General features: G+C 37.2%; 1 protein-coding gene across 2 annotated transcripts in view; it reads right to left on the bottom strand.

The window, feature by feature from the left end:
- LOC145984516 (uncharacterized) overlaps nt 1-11,942 on the bottom strand; it is a 55,483-nt gene extending 43,541 nt beyond the window's left edge. Inside the window, exons 1-3 of one of the 2 annotated variants that reach the window (XM_083118170.1) lie at nt 11,846-11,942; nt 8,362-8,424; nt 3,884-3,976 (exon numbers count right to left, since the gene is read on the bottom strand). In XM_083118170.1, coding sequence (XP_082974296.1) covers nt 3,884-3,976; nt 8,362-8,412 — 144 coding nt within the window. In that variant the 5' untranslated portion in view covers nt 8,413-8,424; nt 11,846-11,942. Of the gene's footprint in view, nt 1-3,883; nt 3,977-8,361; nt 8,425-10,800; nt 10,835-11,845 lie in introns of those variants that run through there. The other variant, XM_083118171.1, reaches the window with a different exon arrangement.
- Between the last annotated feature and the right edge of the window lie 1,008 nt (nt 11,943-12,950).

Below are 12,950 nucleotides of genomic sequence, written 5' to 3'. Positions count from 1 at the left end.
CTGAATGATGTGATTTCCCAACATTTTCGCTTTTGGCACTTACAACATTTACCACTTTTTAGTCCTCAGTTGTAATATTATTTCAAAATGCTCGACATTTCAATGCATGTTTTTGTTAGCTTCCTACCATGCTACCATGCTCTTGTAATGGATAAGTCTGTGATAAGAATGCATAATAAATTAAATAAAATAGAACATGGAGAAATGACTACATGTTCAAGTGACATGTCAGAGAAGACATCTACCAGTAACATTACGAATAATGAAGAATACAACATTGAAGAAAATGAAGACATCCTTTTTTCAGGCCAGTATCATATAAAATCATCCTATGTTGATTCTAATGATCCCACTTGTGTCATAAATGAAGATAGATTCCAAGATATTAAGGGGATCATTTCAACCTAGAATCTCCTTTCTGAAAACTAAAAAGTGCAGGACCTGGCTGCAATGAAAGAAACTTTCAATCTGACTGGTATGATAAGTTCATATGGTTGTAATAGGAGTTCTGGTAAGTGTTTTCAATGAAATTCTTTGATTATCATGATTCTGCAAATAAGGGTCATATTGATTCTGCTTTCACCAGGAGAGGTTCCAAGGCATCAATTTCATCATATCATCACTAAACATTTAACACACAGGAGGTAGACAGATTACTGGAAACACATTGCTAAGGGAATGGTAATTCATTCTGAGTCGGCATCACTGAACCATCATGCATTGCGACAGGCATATGTTATCACCATGTTTGCCCATTGCATGTAGTGCCTGAATCAATGCAGTATGAACTTGCATGTGCAACGCTCCCAAGGTAAAGCTATACAATGGAAGACCTATCGAATTTCCAAAGAATGCACATTGTTGGAAGACATTTAGTTTGTGCATCAGTAACTGAGACTGCTTTATTTGGTGTAGCAAGGAGGACAGTGTCAAAGGTTATGGCAGCAAACATAAATCATGACAAGTTGTGGCAAGACATCATCAGTGATGATAGATAGTGGATGAAAGCCAACCCTAGATGACATAGAATGCAGAGCATTGAAGACCATTGTCACAAAAAACCATAGAACTACAGTGGTAAAAGTGACAGCAGAATTCAATGAACATCTGGCCGATACAGTTTCCACAAAGCAATCTGATGGGAGTTTCATAAACTCAACAACTCAACAATCCTCTGATTACTGTCACCAACACCAGTGCATGGAAAATATTTTTTTTTAAAAAAATGGTGCCATGATCACAAATCATGGCCCTGTGGTGGCTGGAAAAAGATAATATGATCAGATGAGTTGCTTTTCTTGTTGTTTGCGACAACGAGGCTGGTGTATGTGTGGTGAACACCTAACGAGGCATACTTTCTGGACTGCCTGTGTTCTACTGTCAGACATGAGGTGGATCTGCATTGGTTTCGGTGGCATTCTCCTGGTATTCTGTTGGCCCCATTTTTCCTTTGCAAGGTAAAATTACAGCCCACAGCTATGTGGACATTCTAGGCAACCAGGTGCAATCTATGGCACAGCTGTCTTTCCCCAACAAGGATGCAATCTTTCAAGATGATAATGCATCTATTCACACTGCCAGAACTGTTCAGTCTTGGTTTATGGAATATGAAGATGAACTTCTACACCTTTTCTGGCCAGGGCCATCACCGACTTCAATATTAATCAACCACTGTCCTTACTTCTGCAGCCATTGCATGATGTGCTTCCCTCTCCTCATTTCCCCAGCAACTGCATGGTGTGCTTCTGGAAGAATGGTACAATATTCCACTGGAGGCCATTCAGGGGTTGTACGACTCGTTTCCATGACAAATTCTAGCTGTACTAAAAGCTGAAGGGAGTCCCAGGATGTATTAAGAGGGTATTGTATAACTTTTTAAAGTGTTTCCATTAATTTGTCCACCTCCCACTCTCCTGTACATCTTTCTTCACTATACCCTACTGTACAGCATTTGCATTACTTCTCCAAATAAAAAAGTGCATGTTGAACACATTAAATTCTATGCTAATGTGCATGATTCATTTACAAATAAATTTACAAGTGTAATTAATGGAATATTTGTATTTCATAATTAATATTTCCAGATTCAAATCATATGTGTATATGATGAATAAATATACATTTGAATGTATGTGATTCATGAAATAAGTTAGTTCATATTATTGATTAAAATATGTAAATGAGGGCCTCTTTGATGGTACATCCTCGCCTTGTAACCAAGGGGTCCCAGGTTCAATACCTGGTGGAGGCACTGAGTGGTTCAGATCACACTTTAAACTGTAGGTCCAGTCTTGATTAGCCTTACTGTGCATAAAGTGGACTTAAAACACTATCTCAATCAACCAATCCATATGTATAAATGAGAAAAAAAACAATGGCATTTCATACTTATTCTACATTCAATGGGAAATCAAAACCTTGAGAGAAAGGGTTAGCCTAGCACTGAGGCAACTGATGTGAACAATGAACATGTGAATGAGTGTATTCTGAATGACAGAAAATATTTCTATCCATTGTATTATGTCCAAAAATACGCTTGACAGCAATGAAAATGTGAAGATTCCTGTACTAAGCTGGCTCCAACACCTTTACAGCTTTTATGCAACAGAAATGCACAAATCTGTAACATTAAGTCATGGGGAAGTATTTCCTTGGACCTTCCATTTATATATACATGTATAAACAGTGCATTCAAAAAGTCCCCGCACTCAAAGTTTGAGATTTTTTTGCTCATAATTTATTGAACTTGTGAAAGTAATGGATACATACATTTGTTAACTATATCTTGAAATACACAAAAAAATAATTTGTAAACTAAATGTGAGTAATCCTGCAATCTCCGAGGTCGGTAATAAACTGACAAGACAGCAAACCACTTTCTGGGCATTGATTTGATTTGATTTATTTTACTTCACGTCTGTGCCCCTTTTGGCTAATTTGTGAAGATGGAGATGATATGATGAAATTAATGAATGGATACTCATAAACATCCATGCGCAGGCTGGGATTTGAACCCGGGACCCCTGGCACCATAGCAGGATGTGGTAAACACTCAGCCACGGGAGCCAGCTATCTGTGCATTGAAATACAATGAAAGAATATTGACACAAAATTTGAAACAATCACCCATTGCAGTTTTAGCTGGTGCTGTATCATCGGGAAATAGACTTCTCCATTTCTCCACACATCTTTCATATGAGATACTCAAAATATGCTTCCAGCATAGTGATTTGCTGTATGCAAGAAAAGATTAATGCTCACTGAGATATGGAGCAACGAGGCAACTGAACACAACTGACGTGTTTTCGTTTGGTTTGGTTCGATGTTTTAAGTCCACTTTATGCACAGTAAAGCTAATCGGGATTGGATCTACAGATTAAAGTGGAATCGGAACCACTATGTGTCTCCACTGGGTATTGAACCCGGGACCCCTTGATTACTAGGCGATGACACTACCACTGCACCATCGGGGAGGCTCTGATGTGTTTTCGGCATGTCAGTGGGCAATAAACTGAAAGATGACCTGTAGACTTCTGGCACAGAAATTCTGTGCTTCGGTTCCACATGTTTCACTGTAGTGGGTTACACCATTTGATTTCAATAGAATTGGACAACAGAAGTTCTGTAGATGCATCTCTCCGCGTTTCTCCACATCTCAGTAAGCAATGTGCTTAAAAGGTATTGTTGACAAATTGTGATTGTAAGTCTCACACCAAGGAATGTAATAGCAGCACTGCTCTAAACATAACATAAACTCATTTCAAGGTCAAACCAATCTCTATTGGCAAGCTTGCCAACTCATGCAGAAGAATTCCTTAGTAGCCTCTTTCTTAAGTATGCAGGCGAGGACTTTTCAAATGCACTGTATATGTAAGCATATTACCTTTGGTAATTCTTGTTCACCCTCTTCTCTGTGCACAACAACATTCCATTGTAGTGAATAGGATTTACACCCACATGCTAACTTCATTTCAACCTACAACAAAAATAAATATTTAATTTACATATTTCTACATCAAGCATATTTTTTCAACGCAGATTTCTCAAACAATATCATTAGGCAGTGGAGGCTACTGTGGCTATTCACAAAGTGACACTTACAAACCCAAAGAGTGTTTAACCCTTTTCGAACAAGCACTTGTGCAGCACTTTCAATTAGTACATAAGAACTTCGAGGAAGAAAGAAGCATGGGTCCGCCACTACCAATAAGCACAGCACAAAACACTTTGGACATTCTTAATCTTATGGAAATAAGTATTTTGGTTGTACAACCCAAGCAATCAGCAGAACCCAATAAATTACCACCTAATGTGATCAAAAGAGGTGGAGAAGTATTTTGTGTTAAAATGTTTACATTAGGGCTGAGTCGATACTGATGCCAATGTATCGGTGGTATTGGAAAGTATCAGTTGGAATGTATCTAATGATACCACTGATACCAGCCAATACCAGCCAGCTAGGCATATTGGTTTATCAAGGGGTCCGCAAGAATGCTTTTGCGGAGACTAATTATCCTGGAAATTTTGCAAAATTCAAACTTTATTTTCATTTTGCACAAATTTTGCATGAAAAACTTAATTTTGTGATTGCATAATATATATTTTAATATTCTGATACAAGTCTTGAATATTCTAAAGCAAATTCCTTGATAAATTGATGCATATAATTTTAGAAGAATATTTGCACACCAATATTGATCAACATTTTGAACAAATTTTAATTATTGCAATTTTCAAGTATCGGTATGAGTATCGGCATCGGTATCAGCTCAGCCCTATGTTTTACATGTTTCCCACTAAAGCTATACATTGTCAAAGCAAATATCTATCAGTGCTAACAAAAATCACATGTTCCTCAAAACTGCCCTGAACAACTTTATTACAGTTCTGTCTGTGCTCTACAAACTTCAAACATTGGTGAGCAGTCTTCATTATTCCAGCACAAGCAGAGAAGTCCTATGACAGGCAGAATCTCATCTAAATTTGTGTCAAAACCATCTCTCTCTTTATTAAAGTTTTCTCTGAAAGTCTTCAGGTTTGCACTGGTACAGTGAGTTCTCTCTTCAATAACTTGATCAACAAAAAAAGGTTGGAAAACTTGCAGATAGTTCTTGCATTCTTTGTAACATCTTGGGCTCATGTTGGATGAATGATTGAAGACTCTGGTGCAACCAGACAGCTCCAAATTATAAAAGTTTTCAGGAGACACAAAAAAATGAATAAAAGAATGAAATTTCGAAGAAGTAAGGGGTATCCACGCGCAATAGCTAGAAGCAACAGTAACATACATATTGAAGTGTGCTGTTACAATAGCAACTGCTGCATGCCGCAAAGTGGCCAAACACTGAACTATAGCCGCTCCAAGAACCAGACTGCTCCAGGAGCTGTCTGCGATGATGCGCCGGCAGAAACACACCAACCAGCTCCTTTTCCATTTCTACTATGCAACAAATCTGTGGAGCTGTCTGATTCTTTCACCAACAGATAGAGCATTTTTTTCATGATAGATTACAGCAAAAAAACAATTCTGACCAAAAAGTGGAGCTGTCTGGTTCTTACACCGGGGTCTTCAATTGTATTTTCCCTTCTTTTCTGGCGATGCTGTGATGGGGAATGAGTGATCCACAATACAATATCTTTCCAAGATATTGTATTACTTTTCTCACTGATCACTGTTTTGAACTTTGCTGACTTCTATCACAAAATTTTCAAGTTTTCGAACTCAGAAGGTAACTGTAGATCAACTTCAGTGTCTATATATTCTTCTAGCTGCTCACTGATTAATTTGTCTGGACCAGACAATTTTCACAGTATTCAAAGCAGATACAGGGTTCTCGGAAATTCCTCTTACAAACTCCTAGGGCTAGCATAGGGGACTGAGTAGACACTATTTCGAATAGAAACACATGTCCGGAAAACGTACAGTTTCAGTGCTACAACCATGACAATGTGTCGGATGTGCCTGTGTTGGTATGCAACAGGGTAGGCAGTACTTCGTCAGAAGATCACCTGATGGCACGTGATGTCTACCCTGCTGCGATATCCTGCCTGGAGCCAGATTCACGTACATTTGCATCTCCGATGAACATGGTTGAGTACACGTTTGCAGAATACAAGGACATGATCCTTGTGTATGGTGCAGTAGAATGGAATGGAATAGTAGCTCATCGGCTGTATCAAGAGCGTTATCCACAACTTCTGACTCCATCGCAAACTCTTTTTGCCAGCATTATGCAATGGCTCCAAGAATGAGGTACCTGCACTGCATACAGGAATGACTGTGGTGCTCCAAAGAGATGCCACATGCCCGAATTGGAAAAGGCTGTACTGCACCATGTTGAACAGGACCCGTCAACAAGTACACGAACAATTGCGTGTACAATAGGTGTTGTTTGCAGCATCATGTGCGAGGTTCTGCATGAGAAACAACTACATCCTTACCACCATCAATGAGTACAGGCTTTGAGACCAGCCGGTTTTGTACCACGTGTTAACTTCTGCACATGGTTTCTGCACAGCTGAAGTTTCCACATTGAGTTCTGTTCACAGATGAATGTAAATTCACTAGGGAGTGTGTTCACAATTCTCAAAACAGCCATGTCTGGGCAGACGAAAGCCCTGATGCGATGCATGTCCGGGGATTCCAGCACAGATTTGCTATCAATGTGTGGGCAGGTATTCTGGATGGTCATGTGATTGGGCCATAGCTTCTTCCAGCCAGGCTAACGGATGCCTCATACTTGATCTTCCTACAGGAAGTATTGGCTCTGTTCTTGGATGCTGTGCCATTGAACGTCCGTCAGGAACTGTGATTTCTGCACGATGACGCACCGCCTCAATCTACACGTGACGTTCGGAGACATCTTAACCAAAGATTCGGGCAAAGATGGATAGGCCGAGGTGGTCCAATCATGTGGCCCCCCACGATCGCTTGATTTAATACCATTGTACTATTTCTTGTGGGGTTGTATGAAGAATATGGTGTACGAGACTCCTGTAGTCTCATGATTCATTGGTACAATGTGTGCAACAATGTTGGTGGTCGTCACATCAAGCCACTTTTGTAGATGAGCAGTGCCGTATGTGACACATCCAGTGCAGAAGACAGAAACAAATTGTTGCGTTCCACTGTCGACACAAATGTTATTGTAATCAATGATGTAATGTAATACTTTTGTTCCCTTGGCATTGTTACCAAATAAATTTGTTTGTATTATGGACTGAGTCACAAATCATTCAATTCTGTATTTTACATAACACCTCATTGGACATGGTTGTAATAAATTATTACACATTAGGTCATCAAGTGATCTGACGTCATGTACTGCCTACCCAGTTGCATACCAATACAGGCACATCCGACACATTATCATGGTTGTGTTGCTATTCCAAATATTGTCTACTCAGTCGCCTCTACTAGCCCTAGGAGTTTTTAAGGGGAATTTCCCAGCACCCTGTATAATATAAAACCACTTAGAAATTGTTTGTGTTATCTACTAACATGACACTCTGACAGCACGGCTTTTCCACAACAATGATCTCTCTCATATGGCCATTTTCATAATCTCATACATATGTGATGAGATCACTTTTGACACTCTAAAAGTCAGCTAGAGAGCAACACAGACAAGTACTTTAAGTAGTGTTTAAATGAGACTTAATTACAACTGAAAGTGAGTGAAGTGCTCACCTATGACCTATCACAGGTTAAATGTACCTCATGCACACATAAGCCATTCACAGTCGGAATGGAATCTGCACAAGTAAATTGTGTCCCCATTGGCAATCGAACCTAATATTCTTTGTTTCCACAGAGGCACAGATCTACATTCAAACAAATCTACACAAAAATGTCTAATACAAGCCTTGTCATATGTTAAAAGCATTATCCACCACAATTTTTTAATGTCTAAACCCATCAAACCCAAAACTAAGTAAGGAAAGCAAAACTTTGCTCAGAGCTTAGATTCATTGACCAGATAAATGAATAGTTTATTAACATGAAAGAAATGCATTTTCTCCATGAAGAGATTTCTACCTATGAAAATCTAAATTATTATTTGATGTTGCAAATGTGGATATTGACTTTTTCAATGTAGGAACAAAATCATTATTGGCAGAGACGTATTTATGATTATTTGCATAAATTGGCAAGTACAATATGCATAAGCATCATCATGTATACAACTTTCTTAAGAGTGTTATGTATATCTCCTTGAAGAAATCAAGGGGTCCATATCCAGTGGGTGCATATTGCGGTGGTTTTTATCACTCATTAGCCCATATGCCATAAAAAGAGGTTTAAAACAAATATCATATGTTAAGTATTGGATTAAAAAACTCAAGAATATTTACACATACCTTGTGCTCATTCTTCGTACACAGAGTATCATCAGTGTTGTCCTTATCCATCGATTCTGATGCCTGAAATTTTAAAATGTAATGTAATAAAGTATCAGAATGCTTTTTAAAAAAAAATATATATCCTTGCAGTGCATATTAAAATGTATATCAAAGAGAAAATGAAGTAAAACTTGAAATATTGGTGAAGACAGTCATTATAACAAGATAAAAACAACATTATAAGAAATATACCTATGCTAAAAATTGGATAGAAGAGCAGATAGACAACAGGACAATATAAAGGGCAATGTATGCATACATAACAATGCAAAATGAAAGAATGTTATTAAAACACTTACACAATATAAGAAATGAGGGTTCATCAGCATGCTCTGACACTGACCTAGAATGCTTTGCCAGAGGGCCATGTAACTACTCTTTTTTTTTTTCAACATAGTCTTCTGAAATTTCAATTAACTTTTCCCATTGGTGCTCTAGAGCTTCAATTCCACAATGGAAAAGATTATCTGACTACTTCTGTAACCATAAGTTTTCAGCATCCATCAATTCAAAATCAGTGCTGAAACTCTTCCCATGCAGGTGTTTTTTGAGATTTAGAAACAGGTGATAGTCCCTGGGGGATAGGTTTGGAGAATATGGTGGGTGGTCAACCAATTGAAATTTTGCTTTGTGTATAACAGCGACTGCAATTGGGGATGTGTGAACTGGTGCATTATCATTATGCTAGAGAATACCTGGGCAAGCTTTCCACCTCTTTGTTTTGATAGTGTTTCATACTCTTTAAATTAGGCTGTAGTAGTAACTCCCTGTGACTGTGGTGCCATGTACAAGGTACTCGATCAGCAGTATTTCTTTTGCATCTCAAAATATGGAAGCCACGACCTTGCCTTTGGACTGTCAAACCTTGAACGTCTTCAGTGCCGAGGATGTATTATGTTTCTACTGCATGCTTTACATTTTTGACCCAATCTTACAAAACTTTAAATTAACTTATTTTTGTAGGCTCTAATGAGGGAGAGAAGCTGTTGACATTTCACTTGACAATCCCTCTTGTGATCCGGCATGAACATTTTTGAAACCCATCGCACTGAATTCACTGCTAAAGTGAAGTTATCAGTATGTTGTTGTTATGACTCAGGCAAGCCTATTTCTTGTCAGAAATATTATGTAGCAATGCTACATGTATTTTCTCAATTTTCTAGAGCATCCATTGCTAATTAGTTATATTTTTGTTTGCTCTGCATTCAATAAGTGTAAGTGAGTTAGACCTCTCTGATCTACTGACCAGTCAATTAGACATAGGTATCATCATTTCTAATTCTTCATCTTTTAAAACTAACTACACTTGTAAATATAACAGAACATAAAGAACTTGTATCTGATTATTGCTATGCAAGGTCCACGTGCATGTATTTCCTAAGCTTAAGCTATTTTGTTTATAAAAGTGAATGTGAAACCAAACTATGCACAAAAAAATGTAATAGTCTACCTTCCACTCTTTGGAATGCGACATTTCATGTTCACTTTTTTACTCTACATTGATTGGCATGACGGTCGTATACTGACTAAAGATGTACGCCAGACCTGATCTGTGTCATCTATGTGAGCCACACCTAATTACTCTATGTTACCTACAGTTGTTCTCTTGTCTTGTTTTTCATCATATATACTGCAAATCTGTATCATTCTTCATGAGAGAAAAGGACATGTACTGTAAGTCTAATAACGTAAGTTGCTTATACATATTATGTTGATGACTATGTGAATAAAACACTTATATTTGTTACATAAATCTAGTTGTACTTTTAACTCCACACTCCAGTACAGAAGAACATGCACTAGACGTACAATTACCTCATACATATGACAAATGTTACAGGAGAGCATATTACCAATGCCTATCTAAAACTCATCCCTTTCCTCTTATTATTTCAGGTCTCCTTGCAAACCTAAGTGGAGGACACTTGAGCTCAAGTTCCATATTAATAAATGGCAACAGAATGGTATTGTAACATGTGTAAACAGTATTGTCTGTTAACTAGATAGCTTTCTCCTCATTGTGACTGCATTCAAGATTGCTTTAAACATGCTAATATATATGAAACAATCTGCTTCATTTCCCACAAGTATACAACTAAATATAAGATGTAAGTACTTAGCCTATTTATATTCTTCACTTACAGCTGTTTGAAGCAACTTTTAATGAAACAAAAAAGCTACATGCACAGGAGAACATGGAAACCAGCCTAACCTACAGAAACCATAAAATGCTAAGTACACCAAACTTAACTGGTACAATCTACTCATGAAACATTCAACAATTGGAACTCGAGTCACTGTTTTATGAACAAAATGAGAAAATATTTTCTGTAACACTAGGTCTGTAAAAATAACATTTCCTTCCCCCCAGATTCATCAAATCCAAGTTAGCCTTACCAAAAAAAAATTACAAGCAGAATTGATTCAATACTATGTTCCTGCACACAAATGATAACAACTATAATGGAGACAGTAGATTTAAAGGTATGTTCAATGTAATATCATGCTTCTATTTCCAATCAGAGTTATAAAAACAATTCTTTTAATGTGGACTCAAGACCTTGCAAAGTAACTGCAAATTTCTGTAAGCATTGCAATCGCATCAAATAATTTTGGGATCATGAGAAAAGTCACTGGGTGACAAATCCACTTTTCTCAGGATTCCGAAATTATGAGTCATCGGAAATAATATCCAGCATTAGGATGTGATGCACGCAAGGGTACACAATTTGAGCTAATAAAGTTTATTCGCAATTACTTATCAGAAACACAACTTTCTTTAGTTCATTTCCTTTGAAGTTAGCCGGAATGGTTCCTTCCTTGCTCCTAAATCTTGCCTTAGTAGCCAATTTTGAAAGTAATAGGGATTCCAGATGTTATGTAAATAAGAACAACAATAAATAATTCCACGTGTATACGAAGTTGACGCGAAATATAAATATGTAAATGAATTACTTCGATTTTTCTTGTAAGATGTGAATTAAATCCCAAAACGTCAATATATTTTCTTTACCTATTTGCGCAGTTAATACAAATAACAACAGTCGATAAACTCAACCACTAATTACAATAATGCAGTAATATAATACGACTGAACTTCAAATTCAAATATTAATATCAATGCTTGCAAAACATGACAAAATTAAAATTGCACACTTCATTAACCATTTCCACGAGCCTTATTGATTTTGTTTCCATAGAAACGACATCTGAGATTTTTATGAATAATCGATTTGGCCTATATCAATAATTTCGATTTTAAATAATCTTCAATATTCTATTTTCACCTACAAGCGATTTTTTTGTAAGCACATCAAACACTTATATTTACTAACTAAACGAACAACATATAAAATTGAAATTGTCTCTGCGGCGAACGTTCTTACCACTACTATATATATTAAGTAAGCCAGATACAAACCAGCCTGAACATTTCACGCACGTGAATATAGCATCCGAAAGAGAATCCAAAATACACCAGATGGGAAGTTGCCTACCATTAAATGTTGCGAAACGTTTCTTTGCATACATATGTAAATAAAATATATCATACATGAATGATTGCTAATTTAAATATTGCTTATAGACGGTGCTAAAGGCGGAGCTACTGCGGAGCATGCGAACTCGTCTGGTTCCCCCTCGAACGTCCGGTTACGCTTACGGTTCTAAGGATGTTAATATGAAACGGCAAAGTGGATATTCTTTTGCAAGGAAATAGGGTGCCAGCTGTGCAGCATATGTTGCACTGTTCAATCGGGAACAAAATTTATTGAGTCAAGTATCACTTCGTACGTTTCCGAAGGACGTAGAAAGAATAATGATTGATTGATTGATTTAGTTTATTTTACTTTGCGTTTTGTGACTCTTGGCTAATTTGCGAAGATGGGGATGAATGATGAAATTGATGAATGGACATTCACAAACAACCAAGCCCAAGAGGGATTCGAACATGGGACCCATGGCGTCACAGCGCGATGTGCTAACCACTTTTTTCCCTTTACTATTTACATCTGATTATAACAAACTTTTCTGTTTACTATGACAGGTTATTACAAACTAGGATATATTACATTTAGAAAATTCGCATAGACATATGCGACATATGTTTGCCGACATATTTTGAGATGTGTGCCTTATGTAATTCCAGGGTTGGCATGTTTAAAACAAAAGTGTTTAAACCACTTTGTTTTAAACGTTTAAAACACACGGCTTTGTTTTTTTACAAATGTTTTAAACGTTTAAAACAATGTGTCTTAAACATGTTTTTTTTACAAGTGTTTAAAACACATTTTGGTGGTAGATATTTTATAGTCTGTGATATTTTTTTTGTTTGGCAACCCTGTTTCTTCTAGGTAGTGTCTGCTGCCACGTTCTTTTTCTGCTGCAACCTCAAAAAAGATGCGCGTGGCAGCAGACTCGGTCTTTGTTTTATCGTGATTTCATCATGCTATGTATGCAATTACGTCTGTAACACATACTGTTAAGTTTTACTGATTACTTACAAAAAGATGTTATAAGATTAGGTCCCTTAGCATTCTTCTAATAAT

Source organism: Lepisma saccharinum, chromosome 2, assembly GCF_977018435.1.
Source record: "Lepisma saccharinum chromosome 2, izLepSacc3.1, whole genome shotgun sequence".
Classification (NCBI taxonomy): Eukaryota; Metazoa; Arthropoda; class Insecta; order Zygentoma; family Lepismatidae; genus Lepisma; species Lepisma saccharinum.
This window is presented reverse-complemented; position numbering and strand designations above follow the sequence as displayed.